Consider the following 27,946-nt stretch of genomic DNA (forward strand, 5'->3'; position numbering starts at 1 on the left):
AGCATATTCGATTGACATTATTAGAAAAAAATAAAGGGTACTCAGTCTTTAATGTTAGTTTATGATTAAGTGGAAACTCCAAAACAACAGAAAAATGGCAAATAAGGCTGCCGTCACTGCCCCTTAATTCTCATTCATGATTGGTTGTTTTACCTTAGACCCCAGCAACGAAAATTTACACTGCTAGAAATTCAACTCTAGACTCACTATTTGGCCACGTACCTTTTCCACACGTTATCACCAACTAAGTATGACCATGATTTACCTTCCTCACTAAATTTGCTCCACATTTAGTCCAAAAACTTCCAAAAACTTAGTCTAAATTAGAGTCACTAAAAAATTGCACCACGGTTTCTTCTTTTTCCCGAAAAATACACTTCCTCTTCTCAAATCTGAACCCAACTTTATTTTATATATTTCTGCCTATCTCTCTGGGCGGATCGGTCTGGTATCACTAAGCACATCTTTTTATGGTAAAAACTCTCCGAAACACGGGTTTTGACGAGCCATAAAAGTACAATTTTATAACAATTTACCGACTTTACTGAAACCCGAGCAACCGACCGAAAATATTATCGCCTTGTTCTGTGGATGATAGAGTCGGCGTTCACACCGGAGCAAACTTTTCCGGCCGTCGACAAAAAAAACTAAATTGTTGCTGTTATTTTTTTCTTTCTGTCTAAACTGCTTGACAAAAACAAAAACAAATACCGAGTTGCCAAACATGACCAAACCACCGGTGGTGTTACGTCGGTGTCGGTGACCAAACCCTGCTCGACGGCAAGGTTGCAAGATAAATTTCCCTGGTTCAAAAGTCGAGCAGACGCTGGTCGCTTTAACTCGCTTTAACGCGCGTTAACTTGCGATAACTTGCTTAAGGGTGGCGTTATGTGAAAACTCGGCACGATGAGTAGCGTTGATGCTTTTCGAGCTCGTTTTTGTGCGCTTTAATGTGTTATCGCGGAGTGACATTCCCCTCGTTTGTATTTGTATTTGTATGTACACATCGTACCGCATGAAACAATTCAAATCCCAGACATTATAAATTTATTGAATAAGAAATTTCCTAAATCCTATTTTTCAATTTTCTAAAGAAGTTTTTTAAAAATTTAAAAATATTGAAGCTACAGAGAAACGTCTTTTTATGCGATGCGTTTTGTTTTTTTCTAATTTATCGGCATCTCTGAAACACCGCAACATTTTTGCAATCTTTTAAAATCAATTTGCAGGTTCTGTTCAGATCTAAAAGAGACTTTTTGATGCTTACAAAAAAATCGTGTAGTTTTAGAGAAATCGATGAAATAAAAAGCATAACGCCACCGCGTGATAAGAGGTTTCTCCTAGGGTTTCTCTGAATGAAATGTTTAATTGTAAAATTTACTTTTTTAAATTGTTCAATTTTGGATTTCGGATATTTAAAATTTTGAAAATTCAGAATTTTTAAATTTTTGACTTTAGAAAGTTTAAGTAAATCAAAAAAATATATTGTTGATCTATAAATTTTGAATATTGAGAATTTTTGATTGTTTGAATTTCAAAATTTCTATATTATTTTTTATGGTTATAAGAATCATTTTCCCATAATTAAATAAATTTTTTTTTTCAAAATTCAGGCTTGAAAGGGCTAAGGCAGTTGACATAAAAATAGACATTTTGGTTGTAAATTTTTGCTCAAAATATCTGCAAGTTTAAAAAAGTCAGGATTTTGACATAAATACATAGTCCCACGCCATACAAGAAATAATGCCGCTCCTTCCTTGCTTCCCTTTGAAATGTTCGTTCCCTTTGTCGAAGAAACGTCAAAGCCTGCTCAGCGGCCTTCTGTCACTTTCATTTCGATTTGCTGGTGGAAATCACGATCGTCAACTTCGTCAGTCATCGTCGGTTCGTTGCTAATCGTTGTGTAGCGAAACAACAGAGCGCTCTACGGAACCTGCCACAACCAACCAACCACCTGGTTCATTTTTTTTCCTCGATTTCCCGCCCGTGTGAGTATTAGAAAGCGGTACGTATTTGCAGCATCATCCATCGTATGTGTTGTAATCTCCAGCGGGTCTAAGACGACTAAATTCTCGGTTCTGCTTTCCGCCCAGGTATTACGATGGAGACTCTGTCCGGCCTGGTCAAGACCACCCTTCCCAACTATCTGTCGGGGTTGCCGATTCCGAACTCCTTCGGTGGATGGTTCCGGCTTGGCTGTAAGTACTTCAGCGATCTTTTACTTTCCTTCTTGTACAATCACTCAAATGTAACTCCGTCGTCGTCGTGGAAATCCGTGATGCGTGACTTTGGGGGGCCATTACAGAATCTCCGTTGAGCGATAAAGTTGAACAATCACACACCGCGCGATGGTTGGAAAATGGTGAAAATGTGGAATTTTTAATGGGTTTCGATTGAATTGGGGGTGATTTCTGGAGCAAGAGATCGATTTCAAAAAAAAAGTGATCTCCGAGTTGAGTGACCACGTCGTGACCTCATTAAAGCCATTAGAGCGTTGTAGTAGATCATAAGCGTTGAAAACATGAGTCTGAGACCTGGTCGCAAATAGTGCGTTTGAGAGGCAGCTGGGACGGGTCACTCGCTTTGCGAGTTATATAAGCTTTGTTTTTGGTGTCACGAACGCGGTGCCGGTTTGTGTCTGTAGATAGAATGGAAGTGTTTTATGGATGTTGGAAGAGAGAGGTGTGATGTAGCGTTAGGGAAAATTATCTTAATTTGTAAACTAGAGCAGGTGTGCCTTGAAGTAACTTTCAATTATTGTACTGCCGTTCTACGCATAGTTGTCCCATGTTCAAAAAAGTGCAACTGAGAAAAACGCGATTGAAATTTTTCGACCGATTTCTGTGTTTCTACGCATAATTGTCCCGTGGGTTCCTTTTCGCCCTATGTGTCCCTAATCACCTCAGTTAGCAGTTTATCACCTTTGTTTGTGATTCTCTTGTTTTACAAAAGGTAAACAAGACATAATGTTTAGTAAAACTAATGATTCCGTGTAAGAAAATACTTGGTGGGACAATTATGCGTAGAAGTTTGACGATGGGACAAACAGACTTGGTGTTGTTTTTAATGAGTTTTCGAACAAAGTACCAGATTTTATGTGTTTTTCTTAAAGTACACATCAAACTAAACTTAAAAATGTCATAAAGTCAAAATCGACCAAAACTGACATGGGACAATTATGCGTAGAACGGCAGTGTAGCTTTCTATATTCATTGGAAAAATAATTTAATTTCAGAAGTAGTTAACATTTATCTTGCTTGAATTTAAAAATATATTGCATATATATATAAAAAAAAAAGTTACAGTGATATAAATATTTGTGTTCAAAGTATACGAAAATACCTGTCGAATGCAACCCGGGGTTTCCTGATTAATTGAAATTTGCCGGAGATACAGCTATTCAAACTTGGAGTTTAAAAAATGTATTTTTTCGGTTGTAGTAGATTCCCGGTCGCCAAAGTGACCAAATCTGGTTATCCGGGTCGGATCGGAAAGGGGACATCCTAAACTTTCATTTGAGACCAATAAAACCCAATTTCCCTTTTTTGGAAAACTCAACGCCCATACCCCCTTCCCGTCGTGGACAATTTCCATACAAATAAAATATTTTTTGTATGGAGCGTGAACCATCGCTTGGACTTGAAATAGAGTGACTAGAAATATAATTAAATATAGTTTTAATTTCAAGAGCTTTATACAACGTACTTTGTCATTTTGGTCATGCCATGTGTAACATAACCAACCAGACATGCATCGGCACTAAGAGTTCTTCCTAAGGCTCTGAAAGGTATCAATCAAAAAACGGTTTTCATTGTTTTGTTTGGAGAAGCATTTTACGCATCGTGATTATTTTTGCCTTCCTCACCTTACTGAGGAAAGGCTATAAAATCACTCGAAAATTGAACTTTGTAATTTGACCGACCTTCACGTCTACATATCGACTCAGAATCAAATTCTGAGCAAATAAATGTCTGTTTGTGTGGTGTGTGTTGATCAAAAAATTGTCACTCGATTATATCGGCACTGGCCGAAACGATTTTGTCCGTTTTGGACTCATGATGAAGTTTAGTTAAGTACTTCAAAAGTTATGCTAAAAAGCGGTTTTAGCAAAAGTCCGGAAGACTGTAAAAATTGTGGTTTTGTAAGAAAACCCGTCATTTTATACATTTTTAGAAAGGTATTTAAAAGCCCGAAATACTGCAGATCTGGCTGCCCTATCAAAAGTTATAAGCACTTACGTGTTATTTATATACTTTTTTGAGGCCGGATCTCAAATATTTTGATGAAAAAAAAAAAACGTTCGGATCTATCATGCAACTCATCGTTGGATGGGTAATCAAAATACCTTTCCAACGAGCTCAAATTATGGAAGATCTGGCTACCCTATCAGAAGTTACAAACACTCATGTGTTATTTTTAAACTTTTTTTGTGCCGGATCTCAGATATTTTGATGAAAGTAATGTCCGGATCAAGGGGAACTATACCTTTTCTCAGCCTATTTCTATTGTCGACCTGTCATATGATCATAAATTACAGCTTTCAATCATAAAGTGTTTTTGACTGTTCCAAAGTAATAAACAGCTCAAATAAAAGTGAGCAAGCAACTTTCCATTGTTGATACATCTGAAAATGTTGATTTCATAGTGGAAAACGACGAAAGTGATTGAAGAGAACTGGTCGAACGGCTTAGAGTGATTAAAATGGGTACACACCAATTTTCAGTAAACGATTCAGTCATTTGGATTTTACTGAATTATCAGTTAACTGATATTTGTCACTGTGACAGATGATTTACTGAAATTTCAGTAAAATAGTTGTCAAAACAACTGAAATTTCAGCAAAAGAAACTTAAAATTATTTTGCTGAAAATTCAGTAATTTTCTTGTGGCCAGGGTTGTTAAAATATCAAAATATCAGCTCTCAGCAACTACAATTATCCCGCCTGAATAATCATGCCTCAAATACAACTGCTCTTCTCTCCTCATTGAAACTCTCAGCACCGAACATAGCCGAACATGTTTTCGTGTTTACCCACTTGCGATTGACATTTTCCTTTTCTCGCTCATTCCCGCTTCCACGATCATCCTACCGCAAAAGCGTTTAACCACAAAAGACGCCACAAAACCAATTTTGCAAACGCAGTTTAACGGGACGTCAGGGCCGTAGCCAGGATTTTTGTTCGGGGGGGGCTTGGGTTCAAAAATTCAAAGGATATGGAAATCAGCAAATCAGAAATACCACTCGTTTAAATTCACCTGGTTAACGGTATAATTATTGAGAAGAATTATAAAACTGTAAAATATTGTATGCAAAAAAAAGATTTTAAAGAGTTTCATCTTATGTTTCTTTAAAATTAAATTGAAGAAACTGCTTCATCAAAAATCCATTGTTTTCATATAGCATGTTTCTATAAAAGAACTTGAAAAGAAAATGATTTTCTTACGTTTTCTTGGATTGTTGAAATGTAATCGAATTTTATGAAAAACTGTCCACTAGCAAATTATCTATAAATTTAAAATATTCCCTGAATAAAACTTTTAATAACAAAAATTGCCAGAAAAAATGTTAATTTATCTCACTGATGTATGTAATTTCGTAGTTCAACAACTCTGGATGAAAAACTCATGATCAAATTGGTAAATTTCTACTATCTAATTTATAACCGATGGATAATTTCTACTATAGTTTTATAGATAAAAACTGTATTACATCATTTTTTTCATTTCTGTTATTTAACTAATAAAAATGATGTAAAATTATATTGGTTTGTATATTAAAGCAATATAACTCTGGAAACGAAATTTAACAAATTTTAGGATTTAAAAAAAATATTTACGAAATCTGGTTCAATGAACAGTCAAGAAAACATTCCATAAGAATGTTTAAAACAATGAGATTTTTCCTGTAAACCTGATCTACGTCTGGCATTTTGCTACTAGAATTATATTTAACATTCAAAAGAAAAATAAAAGTTTTGCCCTAACATGCTAGTACGGAGCACGGAAGGAACGTAAAATTCGCTATAAAAAACGCTCAATCAATGGTCAACGGAAGAGTCACGAAAATGTTTTTGTCAGGCGGTAAGCAGCTGAAAGGGAACAGAATCAAAAAGTGGCGTTTAACGTTATTGATGAAAAAATCAAATAATTTGAGATTGTTTATTTGAATGCGACTGAAAATTAGAAACGTTTGAAAAAAAATGTAATTGCTAAAAAAAATATTAAAAATCAATAAGGCCGTTGCAAATATTTTTCAAAGTTTCAAAGTCGAAATATCAAAGGGCAAAAAAATATTTTTTCAAAAAACTTCAAAATGTGAAAGGAAATAGAAGTCTAACCAACTGAAAACAATTAGAAATGCATTTTCCTGCGTTTAAAATCATATTTAGCATGTTTGGGATCGATCAAAAATATTTTCAATTTTTGTGGAATTCCAGTGTACAGTTTTTTTTGCGGCGAAAAAAAATCTCTTCAATATTTGGATATTTTGAAAACTAATGATTGCAAAACAACTGGGCAGGTGTGAAATGAATTTTAAAACACCTTTTTCATTCAAATGTTGAGACCATGGCTTGTTATTTCAATTTTTATATTTTTTTTATTTTTTTCCCCTCCCCTCGAGCCCGACCAGAGTCGAGGGACATAAACTTCAAAAAATATTTGCAACGGCCTAATTGTTTAAAAACGCAGAGTCGAACATTGAAAGCAGGGGTGCTCAAAGATTTTGGAGGCCGGGCCAAATTTGAAGCTCAAATGAGCATGCGGGCCAAATTTACAAAATAGATTATTTAAAAAAAGAAATTACTTTAAAAAATAATTTAAAATACTAAAAAAATACAACCAAACGTTATTATGTTTTATTTTTTTGTAATTTTTTGAGTATTTTCATTAATAAAAAATAATAGAAAACATCGGTATTGTTAATATTATTGTTTAAGGTATTTGAAAAAAAAGTTTGTAGCTAAATGTACTTGTGTTTTCAATTTTGATATTTCGAAAATGATGACAGGTAATCTGAACAATGCATGTAACGACGTAATTTTATCGTTAATTTGAGAGGTGAATAATGAAAAATCGTTAAGAGCCAGAATTTTATCTTTCCAATGAAAAAAAGTGTAAGAAAATGTTTTAAGCACTTGCAAAAGTAAATTGCAATCATTATTTTCAAAAAATGTAGATTCACGAAAATTCATATTAACTTTGAATACACCCGAACATGCTCAAATGATTCTAAACGCAGAAAAATAAATAAATTTTCATATTTTTTTGATTTTTGAAAAAAGTTTTGTTTCTGATTTTTCGAGCCAATTTTTAATCGTGGAGGAGGAGAGGGTTGGTCGACAAAAGCTTTGTAACATATTTTCAACAGCCTTCTTCCTCCGATTTCAACATTTTGTTGGTAGTCAGATTCGTTATCCAACTGTCATGAGTTCGAACCTCGAGGGAAGGTTTCTAAGTGCAAAGTCATTTTGAGGGTTAGTTCATAATAGGGTTATTATGACTTTTATATTATTATAGATTTCTATATATGTAAAATTTTAGTGTTTTATAAATATTTCCAGAAATGTTTTTAGTTTCACTCACATTGAAACGTGTGAATTTGTTTTTATTATTATGATTTTTGAACAAAATATTTGTGTGTGTGTGTGGATCAAAACATTGATAAATGATTTGTTTTTAATAAAAAATATAGAATATTAACATAAAAAAGTTTAAAATAAAACTTAATTTTGAAAAGTATAGAATCATTTTACAAGTGATCAACGAGACATTTTACATGATCATTCAAAATGGGCCCGCGGGCCATACTTTGATCACCCCTGATAGATTTAGTTTTTTGCTGAGAGTGAAGTTTAAAATTAGGGAAAGCCATTACAATAAACATTCAATTTTCGGGATTTTATTTTTTTGAAAACTCAGCAATTTATAAATTGTTGAATTCAATAATAAAAATATTGGTCCATCTCAAATATTTAGGATTTCACAATTTCGAAAATAAGGTAATTCTTAAACCAAAAACAATAAAAAATCCAAATTTTAAAAAATTAAAAATTGAGCATTTCTAAATTCAGTAATTTAAGAATTTCTAAATTCAAATATTCCAAAATACAAAGTAAAAACACTTTGAAATAAAGAAAATTAAATCTAAAATTATTTAAATTGTGAAATTTTTAAAGTTAAAATTAGGCCGTTGCGAATATTTTTTAAATTTATATCTCTCGATTCCGACCGGAAAAAAGCAAATGAAAAATATATACAAAAAAATATAAGACATGATTTTATAATTTTAAATATAAGACATGATTTTATAATTTTAAATATAAGACATGATTTTATAATTTTAAATGTGTTTTAAAATGCATTTTGTACCAGTTGTTTTGCATCCTAAGTTTTCAAAATAACCGGCTAGTGACGAAATCTTTTTGTCTGTACTGTACATCGAATTTTTTGTATTATTGACGTAAGAAAATGCACTTCAATGGTGAGAAGTTATTTGAAACAAATATTTTATTTGTCCTTCGATTTTCCAGACGAGTTGCAGGGGAGGTAGAAATATATAATTTAAAAAAAATGTATTTTTAGATTTTTTATTATTATTTTAAAATCAAAACTCTGAAATTCTAAATCTAAAGATGCCAGAAATTCAAATTTTCAGAAAATCAAATGTTTGAAAACAGAAAAGCATAAAAATAAAATATTAATTAGAAATTAAATAATTTCAAATTTCAAAAATCACTTAAGACACGCTCCAAATATAAACTCCATAATAAATTCCCAGGACCCGTGATGTAGGAGCAAGCGTGGTTACCTCTCACCCAGTCGGCCTGGGTTCGATCCCAAAAGGTCCCGGTGGCATCTAAAGGTCGTCAGTTTGAATCCCGGGGTGGATGGAAGCTAAGGTGTACAAAGAGGTTTGCAATTGCCTTAACAATCATGCCTTCGGACACCTACTTTCGAGTAAGAATCTCGCATTCGAGAACGCCAAGGCAATGCTGTAGAGCGAATAATTTAGATTTAGAATAAATTCAAGAATTTAAAAAAAATCCATAAAATTTTAAAAATACTAGAAAAAATATTTTGAGAATTTTTAGTTTTGATTTAATAAATATTTATGAAAAATAAGGTATATTTTGAAAAATGTAGAAAACAAACCTTTTGGAAATATATTGAAGGTCCCCAAAGGAAGTCTCGATAATCTAACATTTCGATTATCGATTTTAGATAATCGATTCATGAAAAAATAAAAAAAAATAGTATTTTTATTTACTTGATGTTAAATCAAATTTGGCTTCTGCCACCTCATTTCAGTCAAATTCAATATTTCATCACCGCCATTCCCTAGTAACATTTTTAAACTTACAGGTTTTATCATGGTTCTGAAAACCCTCATACGGCCTAAAAAGGCTTTTATGGCCTAATTAAAACCTAAAATGTTACAAGGGTTATGACCACTTTCTTAAAATCACTTTAGAAAAGTTAAAATGCCATTTTTTCCTGTATGATGCCGTACAAGCTCGAAAAAACAAATTTTTCGTGATTCGATTATTCGAAGTCAAATTTTTGCAAGGTCCGCGGGCAATCGAGGCTGGGCTGAACTTTATTTGACCTAGGCGCTCTTTTAGACACTTGTCCATCTTTCTTCTTTGAAAGATAGCCCAACGTCTCAGTGTAGGATAAATTTAGCACCAAAGTAAATTGTAAACGTAAACGAGGCGAATAAAATGTCACTGGAAAAAAAATGTTCAAATATGCAGCTCAATTGTTAAATATTGGGTCTATATTCCACAAAGTTTTTGCCCGGCAATGGAAGCAAAAATTACATAGTTTGATCAATGTATTCTAGATTCTCTATCTAACAATCTACTTCTGGGAGTATGAAAGAAAACTCACAATCATCGATTTGAGGGTTTTGTTTTCGATAGCACATTATAAAAAATATGGAAAAAATTTCGGGGGGGGCTGCAGCCCGGTAGCCCCCCCCCTGGCTACGGGCCTGCGGGACGTCATGCGTGGTCGGCTCCTAACCGCCATCTCGCGTGCTCTCATTGCTGTTTTCGGAGAGATTGAGAGAATCCGCGGTGAGAGCGCATAGTCGAGGAAAAGGGGAGGAGTGATAGAGAGAGACTGACATCGCTGGTAATCACGACTCACGAGATACAAAAAGAGATCGCACAAGCTATCGAGAAATTAAAAGTGAGAGTGTGTGCAACATGGAGTTAAACTTTCTGTGCAGTTGCTGTGAAGGTTCCCATGGCACTTCGAAAAGTTTAACTCCATGTTGCACGCACACACTCTCACTTTTAATTTCTCGATAGAGTAATCTATGTGCGTATGTATTGCGTGTACGTACACGAAAATAAAGTGAGGTTAAATTTTGTCAGGCAGCAAAACCAAATGGTGCGCTAGTGTGCGTTCGCGAAACGTCATAAAGCTCTATAATGACAGCCGCTAAACTCTCGGATATTTTTGGAGCAGAGATTATCCATTGATAGCCTTTCTATCACTCATTTGCAACACTGCTTGTGGCAGTTTGACAGATCATTTGCTGAAGATTCAGCAATCATTGCTGGTTTTTTCAGTTATCAAAATTTTATTTTGGTTGTCATTAAAATAGGGTATTTTAACCATTAGTGTACCCCCTAGTAGAGCCGAAGGACATTTTTCACTAATTTTCAATATTTCAGCACTTTTTCACAACTCTTTGTACAAAACAATGAAATTTGAAGTCTTTTGAACAATTTTGACTATTTGTTTCATCAGTTATTTGTTTTTAAGCAGAAAAATAGCGATTAGAAAAAAAAAGTTTTTTTGCCTGTTATGGTTAACCCCCTTTTCCTATAGTGAACCCGGGTCCATAATCCGATGGTGGACCCGGGTCCACTGTAGGCAAACTGTTATTTTTATACCAAATTTAACCGATATTTGTTTTGATGCATGGTGAAGGTCTAATGATAGATATAATGAATAAAAATGGATTTTGCTCACTTTTCATCATAAACAAATATGTTATGTTAACAAATTCGTTTTCGTTTTACGGAGCAAGGTGGGGGACGCGGCCTCAAGTCAGTCCAAGTCCGGTTTCTTGTGGAAAAAAGGGTAGTGGCCGAACTAGTATTGCATACAAAATGAACACCACCGGAAGATATAGGGGATCAGGAGGGGGAAGGTGAAAGAAAATTAGTGTAGGTGTGAGTAGTAAGAACTTGAATGACTTGAGCAGTTACGTTCATCTAACTTTAAAACTGAATAAAGGAAATCTGAAATTATGATTTAATCTAAAACTAATTTGAGATTCATACAAAGGGAACCTATGATGTATTTCAAATTTAAAGGAAATCAAATAAATTTACTGGAAAATTAAAGATGAAAACTAACTTGTCAAGGGAACATAAATCTTGAGGCCTTTTTTTCTGGGAAAACTAACTAACTTGAATGAACCTCAACTAAACTGTCTGAAAGTAACTTGAATCTCAAATCTCAATTTCAATTACAAAGCCAAATATTTCTTTACCTAGTTTTAAAACCTGTCTTGCTGCTTCCAAAAACAATGTACAATAATGAAATGTTCATATTTTACAAGTTGAACACTCGTTGTTAATACGACTATTTCGTGCTTTCCATTTCATTAGGGCACACAAGCTTTGCAAACAAGAGTGTATCCCTATCATACCTTATGTAAACTATCTCTTGAGTGAAAGAGACACAATCCTGTTCACACCTGTGTGTCCTTTTGAAACGTTAGGCTCTATTTGATCGTCAAAACTCCAATAGATCCTCGATTCGCAACAATGGTCGATACAACCATAATCCGAGAACCGTTAGTTCAACAGATTAACGAATTTTGTCCGATATCATTTCACTATTGATTGATCGAGACTCCATGGATTTTTTGACAATTCAGAATGGTTCAATTGGAATCGGAGATTCTGATAGTATTACTAAACTTGCTTACACATAACTGAAGTTTGGAATAATAATTATTATTTTTGCAATTCCGTCGTGAAACTACTTACTTTTCCTGTCATTCTTGAACGACGAAATAGCCTACTTTTCTGTACCAAAAATAACAGAATCGAATAGCAACACTTTTCAAAATAAATGCTGAAAAGTTCTACTTTTCAGCACTGAAATGGGTGCTGAAAAGTTGAACTTTTAGCACTTGTTTCGAAAAGTAACACTTTTCAACATTTTATTGATTTAAACGATTTATTGACAAAATACATGAAAATTCGACATAAAATTTCACTCAGTGGGTGTTTTTTGAAATTGCAAAAAATGTTGTATGGAACTCGTTGCAAAACTTGATTTTTTCAGCACTCGTCGTATTTATCCAACTCGGTGAACCGAGTTAGATAAATGTACGACTCGTGCTGAAAAAATCCTCTTTTTGCAACTTGTTGCATAAACTACTATTTTAAACAATCTAAAAAAAGTTACAAAAAAAAAACTAACTATTCCTCCCCATTATCAAAGAGATTTAAACCTGTTCCTAACAGATTTTACGAACAAGAATATTGAGATTCAAATAAAAATAATCAATATCTTGCAATTTTACATATTATAAAAGCTGTGATTTCTATCAACACAAGTATATAAATATAAAATAAATGTGTGATATATATCAACATCGGAAACCATCTTTGCAAGTATCCCTGAAACGACGGCAACGTGTGGCTCCATCTCCAGGGAAATATGTTATGTTAACAAATTTGGCTCAAAACAACAAAAAACCTAACATATATTTAAACACATTTATTTCCGAAAAAGATCAGGGAAAACGTCTCAAAATCCACTGTAAACATAAAAAAAAATTAAAAAAGTATTTTGATGCTATTTTTTCATATTAATTACATAAATGGTTGACCGAAATTAAACAATAGATTTGTTTACAGTTGCTGATAAAAATGCAGTTTTGTTGTGAAAATGCTAGTGGCCATGGCTGATTTCAGATGTCGAACTCAAAACACTTATTTTGGTGAAAAGGACAATTCAATGTTAGTCAACATTGTTTTAAATGATGCTGAACATTCCAAATAAAAGATTTGTAGACAACAACACGCTTTAAATTGTGATTTTATTGAATTTTTCATCTAAAACCCTTCAGAGGGTCCACTATAGAAAAGGGGCCCACTAATGGATAACGTACCCTACTATTATTAATTCATTTATTTCATCAATCGTCCAAACCTAAAAAACAGGTTGTTAGCATCGGGGCGTTTGTTATTAACATTTTTCTTACCTTTGTTTCTAAAGATCACAATACAAAAACACACTTGAAAGAGGATTTTCTCTCGACAGAATCCAAACAATAAGTCAGAAGTGACGTTTCAGTTTGACAGATAGCCAGGTACTGATTTGTCAGTAATGTTTTTGTTTATTACCGAATTTCAGTAAATGTGATGATTACTGAATCGCATTCAGAAAATTTGCTGTGTAGGCCTATATAAGCCATTTTTTTTGTGCACTCAAATCCCAATGGTTTGATTCCAACTGTTGTCAAACGAACGGGATCACTCTTTAGTTTGACACCTCTTTTACACGGTGTTCACACACACACTATCAAACATTTGTGTTGATAGTGTGCGTGAGCGCCGTGTAAAAAATGACAGTTCGTCACTTTTTAGTTTGACTTTGACCAACCAAAAGTGTCAAACTAAAAAGTTATGTTGTACTCAAAAATGACATTTGAAAAGGGTGTAAGGTATTTAAATAATTTTGTATTTTATAATTTAAAAACTAACTTAATCCACGTATGTGGTTAATGCCTTCCTCACTCTTTACAAACTATGGGACACATTTGAACACAAATTTCATTTTTTTTTTAGATCCGGAATAAAAAAGTACACAATTATCACTGAAGTGATCATAACTCGAAACAGGGTTGCCAGATCATCATTGTTTTGGACTCTTTGGAAAGGTCTTTTAATTACCTTACCAACGATGGGTCGGATAATGGATCCGGACATAGTTTATAATCATTTAAGTGAGATCCGGCTTCAAAAAGATACATAAATATTACTTAAGTGGTCATAACTCGAGACAGGGTTGCCAGATCATCAATTACCTAACCAACGATGGGTCGGATAATTGATCTGGACATAGTTTATATATATTTAAGTGAGATCCGGATATTTGTGAAAACACATTTTTATACACACAGACATTTGTTCAGTTTTCGATTCTGAGTCGATTCTGACTACTGTGTCTCGAAGCCGATGCATAGAGTTATCTACGTGCGCATGTAGGTATTGCGTGTACGTACACGAAAAAGATTGAGGTTAAATTTTGTACCGGCCAGCAAAACAAATGGCGTGCTAGTGTGCGTGAGAGCGGGCTTAGATAACTCTATTGTATCAAAAAGTGGTCAAAGACAAACTTGTAGGGAATTGGACGGGCTTTCTGAAAAAAAAAAATACACTGAAAGAAAAATGCACGCCACGTCTCTGAGATTTTTCATGATTTTTTTTTTGTTCAAAGTTTTTGAGGAAATAGCCTGAGATGTTTCTAAAAGACTCACGAAAAATGCAGTATGTAGAAAGCTCGTCCAATTTTCCATAAGTTTGCCTGACATGGCATAATAAATTTTGTGAGAAAGGTGTGAGTGTTACACATTGCATGCACAGTTTATCTACACATAAAAAGAATTGCAACCTGGAAGATTCAAACCCAGCAATCATAGAGAAGACAAGCGCTTTAGGCAGCTCGGCCGGTTGAGAATGAACGCCTCTATGAGCTTGCCATTTCGGTGAAGTAGGTTTACCACACTGATGGACTACATATTTCTGGGTGTAATATTACATAAAATTTTATCGAAAACTGCAAAATTTATTTTTCACCCAGACCTTTTACCGCAGCTGGCTCTAACAAAGGGTCAAAGATCATGTTTACTTGGCAATTAAAGTTTTCAAATAAAAAAAATCCTGAAAGATATTTCCAAACTCTAGAAACATTCTTGAAAAGTTATGTAAATTTTACATTAACGCGCGTAACATTAGTTAGGGCTTCCAGATGTGCTCTATTTGACAAATTTCATGTTTAATCAAGATTAAATTTTAGGTTTCCAATTCTCTTCAATTATTTAAAATCCTAATCTTTATAAAAAAATATAAAAAAACTAATTCAAAATCCACAATTCCAGTCAAGGACTGGCTGTCGCTCGTCCCACCGACCGCCGCCCTCAGCGGCCTCGTCTACATGTCCTACCTGGCGTTCTGCCCGGAGGCCCGCCCCAAGCCGAGCACCAAGGTGAACCGCACGATCCGGCCCGCAGAGGCCAAGGTCGTGGACATGATCGACATCGAGGACATTGGCGAGAAGGCCGCCTTCTGCCGCTGCTGGAAGTCCAAGAATGTGAGTTGGTTTGGCGGTTATTTTGTTGTGTGAGATTTTCATTTTGAAACTCTTTTTTTTTTCAGTGGCCATACTGTGACGGATCGCACGGTCCCCACAACAAGGAGTGCCAGGACAATCTGGGCCCGGTTGTCGTGCAGCGCAAGAAGAACTAGGGGAACCGTTTCAACGAAAGTAGTGGCTAACCGAATTGCATCCCCCCTCCTTTTCTTTACGTTTTTTTTTTGTTTGATTTCGCGATCTAGTTAAATTGTGTAGCTCGAAACACACCATCATTGTTCCATTTTTTTTTACTTAATCCTTGGAAAAAAAATCATGTTGAAGAAAAATGCTTTTAATTTTACAGCGATAAGAATAGGACTCACGATTGAAAAAAAAAACAACTTTAAAAAAGACAACAAAAACGTTGCAGAAAAATGATATTCAAAATAGTGGTGCTCAAAAGAGTTGAAAACAACTGCCGATGTTTCAAACATTTCCCGGGGCTTAACTTAGAGAGACTTTTACAAATGTTCATCACAACCAATATGGCAATAATAAAATTGAAGCGTTGAGTTGTTAAAATAAGGCGGGATCATTTCTTTCTCTTTCCATTCGCGAAGGACAACACAAACGATGATACTCACTTAATATCACAGTCATTATTACAACTTCTTTTTTTCATTGTTTGTTTTTCTTTACTTCTTTGAACAAAACATAATGTAAATTGATCTATTTATTGGTTTATCTGATTCAACTGCAAAAAAAAGAGGGATCGAAGACGACGATATGTATGCGATTGTGCGTTGTTGGTTTCTACTAAAAACTACGTCAATTGCTATTCTACTAATCTTCTGCAAAGGGGGAATTATGGCTGAGCAATTCATTCACTACACTGTGTTGAACAGTTTTGGCAAATCGTAAACACTAATGGCACTTATCACGCACTGTTGCTCTGTTTGCTGGAGAAATATCCTTTTTCTTTTGGTTTGACAAGGTCAAAATTTCAAATGCTATCGAAAGCGGTCCAAACGGGTAAATTTAGCGTCGGGTTGTTGGAGTTCTGGATGGCAAGGATGGTGCCGGTTGATGAGTATTATATCTGGGAAGAAATCAAAATTTGAAATTAGAATAAAATGAAGAGCAATAAATAAATAAATTTAAACCTACATCGTTGTTAGTGTAATAATCGTCCTCCGTGACCAGACGCTGGCGCATTCCGTAGCGATTTCTATAAAGAAAAATAAAACTTCATCAGTTTAAATTCTTTAAGAGCAATTCTCTCAGATTTAGGTCATTCGATTTTTTTTGTATTTTTTAATCCGGCTGAAACTTTTTTGGTGCCTTTGGTATTTCCCCATTTTGCATCATTAGTTGTCCATATAATTTTCCATCCAGATTTTTAAGCGAAAATGGCGTTCGCATGAATGAATCAGGGTGGCCACTCATGTCGGGAAATCGGGAAAGTCGAGAAAAAGTCGGGAATTCGTCAAAATCCGCCAAAAATCGGGAAAAAGTCGGGAATTTATGATTTTATGTCAAAAAGTCGGGAATTCTGAGCTTTTTTAATTCTTGAATAAATTTTGTAATATTTTGTACAATTTTCAAATTGAATTCACTCATTTCTGCTTTAGTAACTTACTATAAATTTAAGCTTATTTTCACTATTTCAATATATTTGAGTATGGAAAAGCTGTTTAAGACCTTTAAAATCTTTATGAATATTTATGAATCAAATGATCGCTTTTAATTTTTGTTCACAAAACAAGAGGTAAAGTTGATGAAAAACTAATATAAAAATAGAGCGTAATGGCCAGCTTAGAATTATGATTCAATTCCATTTTGTCACATAATTGAATGTTTGAAACAGGATTCGACATTGAGTTTGCCAATAGTTTTTTTGGTAAATATTTGTAATTGCTTAACTAAATTCATTAAGTAATTTAAAATGTGTTTTTTTCCAAATGTTGCCCTTGAACTTTTTTTTTTGTGAGTATGGGTAAATTACCTACCATAGATAAAGCTTGATTTTCAGTTTGCGGAAAACTTAAATTTCGAATAAAATCCAAAATTGAAAAAGATTTTTATGTACGTTTTGAAAATATAAAGAAAATAATGAAATTGCAAAAAAATAATTCCCGCATAAACGAGAACCTTAAAAAAACTTTGTGTTAAATGGTTTTCTCACCATTTCAGAGATCGTAACCACTATTTGAAAAATGGTAGCAAAACCTTAAAAATACCATATCGGAAATGGTACCCTACCATTTATCATAAAGTTCGACCATCTGAATTGAGGGTGGTTAGCAACGGTAACCTTAAAAATCCCCGAACAACGTTTCGTCAAATTACCATTTGTGTAATGGTTAAAATAAAGTTAATTTTCGCGTAAAAGCGACGTTTTTCTTTCGGTTTTTACTATTTCAGAAAAGGTTTTTGAATGGTATTTTAAGGTTGTTCGCACAATTTTTAACCTTGCTGCTACTATTTTAGAAATGGTTCGTAAATGGTTTTTAAGGGTTTTTGTTGCTATTTTTACCTAGCGCTACTATTTTGGAAATAGTTTTCATTTGGTTATTTAAGGTTTATCCTACATTTTTTCCCAGTTTCACTATTTCAGAAATAGTTTTCAAATGGTAAATTAAAGTTTATCATACAAATTTACACTTTTTGAGAAATAGTTTTGAAATAGTTTTTAAAAGTTTTTCTTACATTTTTTACCTACCTATTTTTTACAGAATTGTTCACTTTTTGACGGATGGTTCACAGCAATAGTATTTGAACTTTAGCGGCTTAAATTCTAGTTGAATGATGATTCTGTTTAGTTGATCATATTGCCAGAATCGTCCAAACCTGAAAAAGTAAGAAGAAAAAAAATCACAAAGTATCAAGTTAAATATAACATTCAAATATCATATGTACTTATCTGATTATTCAGATTGATTGATGCCAATCGTTTGTTCGCTTCCTCGCATCATCGGCGGAACAATATTGTCGGCCGGCTGCCGGCAAAATCTCTTTTGATCACCGATCGAGTTCTCCAGCACCAGCTGTTCCGTTTTTATCAAGTTCTCCACGGCGCTAAATGATCATCAACAAAAATGTAAATTAAATATCTGGTAAATCAAATGATTTGTTTGAAAATTATACCTGCGCACAAAACGTAAACAACGACCAGCCGCACAAACGTTTCACTTCAGACTGTTTTTGCCTGCGCTAAGCGCTTGCCTGCGCGAGAGCAGGTAACGAAGCGTAGTGAGAGAAGAGAAAAGAGAGAACGCGCAAGGCAAATATTATTTTGCGTTGATTATAAATTCGCAATTCGCAATTCGCAATTTTCAGTGTAAGAACGGGCCTTGACCGATCTTATGCACCAGGTTCCCGACGAACACGCACTGCCCTTACACCTACATCTCACCCTTGCTCTGAGTCAGTACGAGCAGCACGCTAGAACACGCTTTGAGTGTTCGTGCCAGGCATGCACACCTTCTTTTCCGGTTACGCATTTTAACTCGGCCGGGGGTGGTACATTACGTAGGGTTTGATGTAAGTATAAGCGCCTAACCATTTATAGTGTGCCTATCAACTTTCATAAAGCCAAAACTGTTTTATTTTTAGTTTGAATTCAAAAACTAATTGTTATTTACTGTGTATTGTTTTCTCCTGAAATCTTCCCTATTGTTGAGTCGTGTTTATCTGTTGCTATTTCTTTTGTCGCGGTGTTTTGTTACAATATTTTGGTCCTAAGCATTTTATAAAAGTTTTTCAAAAGTACAATAGTAATATTTGCGTTAATCTTTAATCATTTCATAAATTGAGTCAGGGCTCGAACCTCACTTGCTTAAGAAAAAGGTGAAGTTTCAAAACAATGGACAGTGAAAGAAATATACTATGTAAAGAATCAATAGTAAAAGAAAGATAGTAATTTATGAAGAAGATAAAGAAATTAACAATAGTTAATGAAAAGAGATAACAAACAAGCTTAGATTATTGTTATGATGGGCAATTTACAGGGAAGATGAGAAATTATTGAAATAGATAAATAAAGAAAAGGCACATGATAAACAAAATTGACATCGCTGCCAAACTAAGGGAAAGCAGACAGTTTGTTGCAGCAGCATCAATTAGTAAAATAGAGTGGAAAAGCGTTGAGAAATAAGAGAATCAAATAAGTAAAATCGAAATCAAATGGAGGATAGTAAACAGAAGCTGCGTTAGAGAATCAGTGAAACAAAATTAACAGAATATAGATGATAGATAAAAACGGAAAGAAGAGAAACCCCGTTGTGTGATGTTTCAGGTACATCCACAGCAGTTGACTCAACATACTGCGAATCAAAACAATACCGTCTACAATCACAAATTACTTCCCTTTCCCACATTGTCGCGCCCCTTTCTTCTAGCCGTCTCGACTCTGACCCTCGCTGGTCAAAGGTTTACGATCCGTTTCCACAGGCCACCAGCTAGGTCATCATGAAAACCAAGCCAACGTGGAGGTAAGAAAATAGGACACTTGCAAGGAACCAGAGCTATACTGTCCTGATCAAGAAAGATCTAACAGGACTACGGACGTAGTCAGTGACGCTCCTTCCAGGATGTTCCTCGCCTGAGCGTCAACTGAAGGGATATCATCAGAATCATTCGCACTTGGCCTGCTATTTTGCGTTGATTATAAATTATTGATAAATTGATTTAGAAATTTAATGCAAAAAGAGATTCTGCATTCAAAAGAAGGAAAGCCCTAACTTTTTTGAAGACTGTGTTTCCTTTGATGGTTGGTGTAGATTATGCGAAACAAGGAATAACTTTCGCAGAGGATCTGAAACTTAATTTCGCCGGGACAAAACGCCCTATTTGTTTAAAATATCACACTACACCTCCACATCACCGATTCCGTTGATGCTAGAGAACGGAACCGTGATTCCGCTGGTCAATCTAACTGACCTGACACTGTGAAGATCGACGTGCGATGGTAGAGAGCGGTCCAAACGAATTTAATAACTTCCGTTCGTCACACTCGAGACATTCGTCGCTGAACTAGCGGAGAGTCGAAATCGACATCGGCACAGATGCCACGACACCAGTAATTTCGTCCAACCAGTCTAGAAACACTGTTTTGTTCTGGCCATAATGTGTTAACATTGTGGAGCAAAACTGCTAGCTCCACGGCGGCCAAAAAACCTAACGCTGCCATAGTGATACGATCACTCACCGAAACACCGCGAATCAAAACCCGTCGAATTTCGCTCTAGTTTCTAGTTTCTTCTGAGCAGGTCGTTTGCGCATTTGCGACGGCGAAGGAGTCACTGGTTTTTGCGCTCCCGCTTGAGCAGGTTCGGGTCGAGGTACTGGTTGAGCTGCTTCCGCCGGACGTGCCGCGCCTCGGTCTTTATGCCGTCGCGTGTCGTCTCGAGGACCATGATGTGCACCTGAAAGAAAACAGCTTGGTGAGAGACGCGTTTTTTGGCTGTAGAATCGCTCAACGCACCGCATGTTTGTGCACGGCATCGGTAAAATTTTGGATGCTTTCGGTCAGGTCCACGTTCAGGTTCTCTGACCGCTCTGACCCCATGAACCAGAGCGAGCAGAGTGTTGTCTGCGCCCTCGCCGCCGTCGTCCTTTTGGTTTTACTCCTGCTGAAGCACTTCGGGTTGACGTGGGCCAGGTTGATGTGCAGGATTCGCTCCAGGTTCTGGATTAGGTAGCGGTTGAACTCGTTCAGCATGACCTTCCGCGTCGAGCTAGACACGTGCAAGGTCGAGTTTTGCTGCGGATATGCCGGCGTGATGAACCGAACCTGCTCGTTCACCCGCGGAACTTGAAAGCCCAGATTCACGGTGTCCGGCCGCTTCAGGAACACCGGCTGGGGCCACTTCTAGCGCGAAAACACCAGAAAGAACTTGTGTACTTGCGTGGCCGTGACGACATTCGGGAGCTAACACGTCCTGGCCACCAGCATAGCCCACGACACACCTCCAAAGTAACCCAAAGAGTTGGAGTAGATTCCATGCTCTGAAAACAGAAAAAAAACAGTGAAAAGAAGAAAACCCCAATATTAACAAAAACCCCAAAAGATACCAACCAAAGCTTAACTCACTCTTCGCCCACAGCTTGATCGAACGCAGCGCCAGCCGAAAGTTGTCAATGTTGGGCACCAGCCGCAGGATCTCGACGGTGACGCGGCACCCGTTCAGACTGCGCACCAACCTGGGTCCAGATTCTTCAGCAGCATATCGTCGCGCAGGTCAAAGTTGTCCGGAATCTCCTTCAGCGCCAACCGCGCAAACAGCAAATCAATCTTGATGCCGTCAAAGTTCATCTTGACGACCGGCACAAGCGCCTCCTCGACGGCGCGGCACTCCGTCACCTCGGACTGTTTCTCCACCAGCTCGAAGAACGACCCAAAGTAGCCCTGCCATTTGATGTTGCGCGGCGCCACGCACACGGACTCGTCCTCAAATACGTTGTACGGCTCGAGCGCCTTCTGCAGCTCCGCCGTCTTGGTGTGGTCCTCCGTCTTCGGTTCCGCCAAACTGATGGCCGACGTCATGCCCATCAGTTTTGTTGCTGCCAGCTGATGCTGCTGCTACGGCCGCCGCGTGCTCAACGAAAAAAATCCTATCAGAAAAAAAACTTTGACGGCACAGGGAAGAAAACAAATCAAAACAAACATTCTTCCTCCAATAGAGTTATCTACGTGCGAATGTATTGCGTGTACGTACACGAAAAAGATTGAGGTTAAATTTTGTACCCGCCAGCAAAACAAATGGAGTGCTCGTGTGCGTGAGCTCGGGCTTAGATAACTCACGGTTGCACCAAATGCAACACCAAGTTGACAGTGTCGTTTTGGATTTGAACTTGATTTTGAGTACCTCCAGCTGACCGTGTATTAATTATTCAGTTCAACTCTAGGTTCAACTGCGATTACATTTTTTTGGTAAACGTAGTTGAACTGAAAAATTCGTATGAAAAAGTGCGAAACGCATTAGCAATGTGCGATTTCCAGTTACAGTGTACACCTCTCAAAATAAACTCTGTGGTAATCTCCGGCAATTCCTCAAAATGATCAACTCACATTTTGCGTGTATCGCCCAGTGACATTTCTCTCCTTCTTCGCAAACGCCCTCCCAGTCACGGCGTTCTAGCAGGATTCTGGAAGAGTTCTCACAGAGGTGGATATTCTAACAGCATTCTAGCAGAAATGTTCTACTATTTTTGCAGGATTCTGGCAACCAGCTGTGCTAGATATTTCGTGACTGGGCTCACGCCGATTCGTATGTGAGAAAGCGGCGCAACCAAAACAAGCATCAACAACAAATCTGTCGTCGCAAGTCCTGTTTAAATAAACAAAACTTTTAGTGAATAATAATTATTAGAAATTATTTCTGCTCGGAAACTAGGCTTCGTATTGGGTTTTTATTTTGTATTTGGAGAATTGAAGAACAGAGCGGCGGATCGTTTGCCTGGTGTGGCTTTCGATGCTGGTTCGATTTTAGTTGGCTGGATGGGAATAAAAGTGGTCAACCACGATTGAAGGAAAGTTGTTGCAGGGAGGACAGATGTACGCCGATAGCGGATTCTTAATGGTTTAGTTGGGCTATTGCTTTGATTGTACCATTTTTGCATCATTGTAGATCCAAACATTGGGCCGCTTTCGGGAATCGCCTGCGTTTTAAAGCACGGCAAACGGGTTGCTTCCATTTGTGGGGAAACTGGCAGAATGGGTGCTCCACCTGGATCAAAAAGATTTGCAGGGACAAAGAATTTGCCTGGTTTTACTTCCACCACGCATTGCTAAATGGTGGTACCAACGTGGTGCTTGCTCTCTCCTGGCCGATGCCGAGATAATCTTTTTTTCAGCCCATCAAAAACGTTTACGGTCCCCATCTGAAATAATTCAGGTTTTTGATTTTGTGATTGGGTGCCACTTTTGGAAAATTTTGTGGATTGTTCGGATAGGGCTCGTGCAAAAACAACGTGGCTAGGTGACTACCAAAATTCAAATTCGAGATTCTTCAAATGATTGGAAGGATTTTCCAAGAAAGTGCACCCCGTATTGTTAACATCACTTTATTTTTATTTTTGCATGATGGGCGCCGAAATGGGGATTACGCTCCGAGGCACAATTTTTATTCAACATAATAATAAAACATGGTTGAATTGGGTGAAACATATTAGAAAATCATTACAATATTTCGAACAGATATATAATATCGCGTATTGAAGTTAACCATTTGAACTTTAAAATAACCTTTTGATTTAGAATAACTATTTCAGTAAACATCCTCAAAAAGTTTTTCAAAGTCATTCAGAAAAAAATCACCATAACAAACTTTTTAAAAACCCTAATTATAACGGTAACTATTTGACAAATAATCATCCAGGTCCGCCAGTTGAACCATTTGAATTTTATAATTACCTTATGATTTAGGGTAACCATTTGAGAAAACATCTGCAAATAGTTTTTTAAAGTTATCAAAAAAATTGTTGACCATTACAAACATTAAAATAACTCTATTACTTATGGTGACCATTTGACAAATAGTCATCAAGGTCCGTCAAATAACATTATTACAAATGGTGACCTTATCTCATAAGGTTTTTTTATGTTCCTCACCAGAATCGATATAGTTTTCGTTTATCCGGGTTAGCTAAAAAAATGTCTCTTCAAACAGTCGCTTAAAATAAGTGGGAAAACATAAAATCATATCAAACTGAATTTTCATTGAAAAAAAAAACAGTTAAATACTGACTACTAGAAAAATTAACATTGATTAAAAAATTCAATATCAAAAATTACATAATTAAAAAACGGAACTTGGCAAAAACATTTTCTTTTATGAATTCCTTGACATTTTTCTAAATCCTTTGAATGAATAATAACAGCAATTACGTTTTAATCATTCTTTGATTTAAAATGATGATGAAGTAAAAAAAAAATATCAAAAACTATACGTTTGCAAATTAAAAAAAATACCGTGGAAGTTATAAGTATTGTTGAACTTTCGATTATATTTTCAAAACTAATTGTTTGTTTTTCTACTCTGAATCATAATAATGAAATTACATTTTTGAAGTTTTCTTTATTTCTCGGATTAGTTTCCAAAAAACGTTAGAGCCATCGGTAAACAAAGCCTTTTTTGCATCGTTATTCGACCTACTTACGAAAAACCAATATCAGACATGCTCGAGATTATTCATCTACATGTCCTTCAAGTGCCCCAAACTTAAAAAAAAAAATTAAATGTTGTCTCATTTTCGACAAAAACTTAAATTAGTGTCAGAGGGCACGGTGGCTCTTACGGCTTTTTGAAAACTCACCCGAGATTTGTTGTTTAGTTTCTGTATTTTCAAAAAATGCCTATATTTGGTTTTTTTTTAATTCATTGAGATTTTTTTTCTGTGGTTAATATTGACTTTTCTTATAGAACGTTTTTTGTTTGAAATCATTCTTTAGAAAAGAAATGCCTATTATTTTAGCATTCTCGAAAAGTCTGGAAAAAAGTCGGGAAAAAGTCGGGAATTCGAAAATGGAATTTGAGTGGTCACCCTGTGTTGGTGCTACTGCGCGATTTTGATATTTGGGACGTTCACCATTCGAACGCCATTTTTGCTTAAAAACCTGGATACAAATTTGGCAGTTGGCCATATAAAAATGATTTATGAAAATTCAAAAATCTGTATCTTTTGAAAGAATTTTTTGATCGATTTGATGTCTTCGGCAAAGTTGTAGGTATGGATAAGGAATACACTGGAAAAAAGTGATACACGGTAAATTTTTTTTTATGATTTTGAAATTCACTTTTTGTCACTAAATCTAAAATCTAAATCTAAAAAAAAACTATTTTTATTTTTTTTCCTTATATGTTTAAGGGGACATAAAAAATGCCAACTTTTCAGAAATTTCCAGTATGGGCAAAACATTTTTGATCGAGTTATAATTTTTTGAATCAATACAGATTTTGAACAAAAAAAAATAATTTTGATAGCAAACATTTTTCAATTTCATTTTTCGATGTAAAATCGAATTTGCAATTAAAAAGTACTTTAGTGAAATTTTGATAAAGTGCACCGTTTTCAAATTGGCCCTGTACAACCCAACCCCGCCTTTAGACGGGCTTCGATTAAAAAAATCGATAAAAATAAATTTTTCAACCAATTTTTGATCTTTAAAAATCATTGGAAAAAAGAACTCTTAAGATTTTAGAAAATTTATGGGTTGGATGTTTTTACTTGTTTTATGTGACTTTGTCAATGTTTTTAAAAATGTCATTTTTTTAGGGGTAAACTTTGGCTGTGTTTTTTACTAACATTTCCTATATTTTAAATTAAAAGAAGTATGCATTATTTTTTTTTCTAGTGTGTCAAACTAAGTCTCTACGCATTTTTTAAATTTTAAATGATAATAGTGCCATTTTATGTCAGAAAATGTGAAAAACAAGCAAAAAATTGAAAAAGTGACTGTATAAACATGAAAAATTAGAAAGGCAAGATGTAATGGTAGGAGGTGATAGAAAAGGCAAAATACTGCCAAAAACAAACATAAACTAAACAAGATAAATGCAAATTAAAATACTAAAAATGAAACAAGAAAAAACAAGATAAGTTAAGTTTTTCGTAGAATAAAAGTTGCTCAAATTGACCTCCGAAACAAGGGAAAAATAAAAAAATCAAAAAAAAAATTGGCACTAGAGGGTTATAGCCATTTTTAGGTAATTTTTTTGAATATAGTCAAAGTTATATATTTTTTTATTAGTACCCATGTTTGGACACCTTTGAAAAATATATTTTTGAAAAGCTGAGGAAATTCTCTATATTTTTCTTTTTTGAACTTTGTTCATACGACTCTAAGTTGCCATGCAAACGTTAAAAAACAGGAAAATTCATGTTTTCTAAGTCTCACCCAAACAACCCACAATTTTCTAATGTCGATATCTCAGCAACTAATGGACCAATTTACAATATTAAAATATGAAACATTCGTGAAATTTTCCGATCTTTTTGAAAACAACAATTTCATTTTTTTTAAATCAAGACAAACGTTTTAAAAGGACGTGATATTGAATGTTTGGCCCTTTTGAAATGTTAGTCATGATTTGATTTTTTTTAATATTTCAAAACAAGACAATATTGTGACAAAAAATACAGCGGAATTTGTGAGCAACACGGAAGGCTTCAGAAGTAACATTTAGACTGAAAATGCCAGAAAAAAATATGGTGAAAATATTCACATGTAAGAAATTTTGTACACTGAACTCCCGATCGTTTGACACCAACTGTTGTCAAACAAATGGGGTCACTTTTTAGTTTGACATCCTCTTTACACGAGCAGCGAATGACCGAAAGGTTAAAGCTGCCGGAAATAAATTAATTAACAACAACAACTATTCTCTATACACGGAGTTTACACACACTACCAAACATTTTGTTTGGTAGTATGTGTGAGTCCTGTGTAAAAAGTGACAGCTCGTCAGCTTTTAGGTTTGCTACATCAAATCAACGGGGTACAAACAAAAAAAGTGTATAAATCTTCTTAATCTTTCCTTGGGTTTTAAAGAGCGTGAAAATTGGTCACTCAAACACCCAAACGAAAAATATATCTCAAAATCTGCAACAGTGAATTTGCTGCAGAAAATGTTATATTTTATTACATTTTTTGCAGCAAGCCCATAGATCATTTTTGCCCGCGTGTAAACACGTCAGCGATCTGCAGTTCTCACCAACACATAGAATGCTGGCGCGTCCCCGAGCAACAATCTAAAGAGAACATTATGTTCGCGCTCTGTCCCTCACCATTCATCAAGCGTCCATGGCGCGGTGGTAGCGTGTCGGATCAGCAACCTAGAAGTTGATGGGTCAATCCTCGTTCTGTTAAGGTTTTTTTTTCTGCAATACAATCAATCTGCCGTCGGTAATGTCGATAATTGTCGGTAACGGGCAAAAATGTCATACCCCTATATCGCAAAAAATGCATGAGGACAGTTTTCATGCAGATTCTGATATACTTTCATGCTGCCATGCATCAAAATCATGCGACCGCCGGTTGGGTGAACAAAGTGAGGTTTTTTTTTTTTAAAGTATGGTGTCTAGACTCGTTTATCCGAAGTTCGATTAATCGAAGGTTTGTACGGGACTTCGGATAATCAAATCAAGAGCAAAGAAATTGTTTTTCTCGATTTTTTTTTTTGATTTTCTAACTATTAAACTTGAGTTCTGCAACCCCATGTTAATCAAAATTGAATAGTTGATTGGCTTTTAAATTACAAAATGCATTTTTCAATATTTAATCGCCACCATCTTGGATTTAAAAATTCTAAATCACTTTAGCGTTAGGGGTCATCAAAAATAAGACAGCGAAACAAACAGTTTTGTTTTTGAACTTTTCAAGTCATATTGAAATAGTAGTTTATGCAACAAGTTGCAAAAAGAGGATTTTTTCAGCACGAGTCGTACATTTATTCAACGAGGTTCACCGACAGGAAAAGTAAGTAGTTTCACGACGGAATTGCAAAAAAATAATTGATAATCTGAATCACATTGGATAAAGATTTGTGGTTGATTTAAAACTCAAAGCCCAACAACAAACAAAAAAGTATCCAATTTTAATTGCTTTTAA

At 35.4% G+C, this 27,946-nt stretch overlaps 2 protein-coding genes and 1 pseudogene across 4 annotated transcripts in view; 1 reads left to right on the plus strand and 2 right to left on the minus strand.

Annotated features, from left to right (window-relative positions):
* The first annotated feature begins 1,819 nt into the window (after positions 1-1,819).
* LOC6044371 (CDGSH iron-sulfur domain-containing protein 2 homolog) lies at positions 1,820-15,919 on the plus strand. Of its 3 annotated transcripts, none has more exons than XM_038258564.1 (4): positions 1,820-2,030; positions 2,094-2,198; positions 15,140-15,351; positions 15,417-15,919. In XM_038258564.1, the coding sequence occupies exons 2-4, from the start codon at positions 2,102-2,104 to the stop codon at positions 15,504-15,506; spliced, it is 399 nt and encodes a 132-aa protein (XP_038114492.1). In that variant the 5' UTR covers positions 1,820-2,030; positions 2,094-2,101; the 3' UTR covers positions 15,507-15,919. The 3 variants fall into 3 exon arrangements, with proteins under 3 accessions (XP_038114492.1, XP_038114491.1, XP_038114493.1); XM_038258563.1 differs by having other exon boundaries at positions 1,821-2,005; XM_038258565.1 differs by having other exon boundaries at positions 1,821-1,988.
* Positions 15,920-15,967: 48 nt separating this feature from the next.
* Positions 15,968-27,946, minus strand: part of LOC6044373 (phosphopantothenoylcysteine decarboxylase subunit VHS3) — a 31,588-nt gene continuing 19,609 nt past the window's right edge. The window contains exons 5-6 of the mRNA XM_001861858.2: positions 16,501-16,561; positions 15,968-16,432 (exon numbers count right to left, since the gene is read on the minus strand). Coding sequence (XP_001861893.2) covers positions 16,427-16,432; positions 16,501-16,561 — 67 coding nt within the window. The 3' untranslated portion in view covers positions 15,968-16,426. The remainder of the gene's footprint in view (positions 16,433-16,500; positions 16,562-27,946) is intronic.
* LOC119768474 lies at positions 19,927-21,966 on the minus strand (annotated as a pseudogene).

The sequence above is a fragment of the Culex quinquefasciatus genome, chromosome 1 (assembly GCF_015732765.1).
Source record: "Culex quinquefasciatus strain JHB chromosome 1, VPISU_Cqui_1.0_pri_paternal, whole genome shotgun sequence".
NCBI classification, from domain to species: domain Eukaryota; kingdom Metazoa; phylum Arthropoda; class Insecta; order Diptera; family Culicidae; genus Culex; species Culex quinquefasciatus.

Excerpts from the sequence above, each read along its gene's own strand:
- LOC6044371 (XM_038258564.1), top strand. The coding sequence starts at position 2,102 with ATGGAGACTCTGTCCGGCCTGGTCAAGACCACCCTTCCCAACTATCTG. Across the intron at positions 2,199-15,139 it reads TGGATGGTTCCGGCTTGGCT|TCAAGGACTGGCTGTCGCTC; the intron begins GTAAGTACTTCA and ends CCACAATTCCAG. Across the intron at positions 15,352-15,416 it reads GCTGCTGGAAGTCCAAGAAT|TGGCCATACTGTGACGGATC; the intron begins GTGAGTTGGTTT and ends TTTTTTTTTCAG.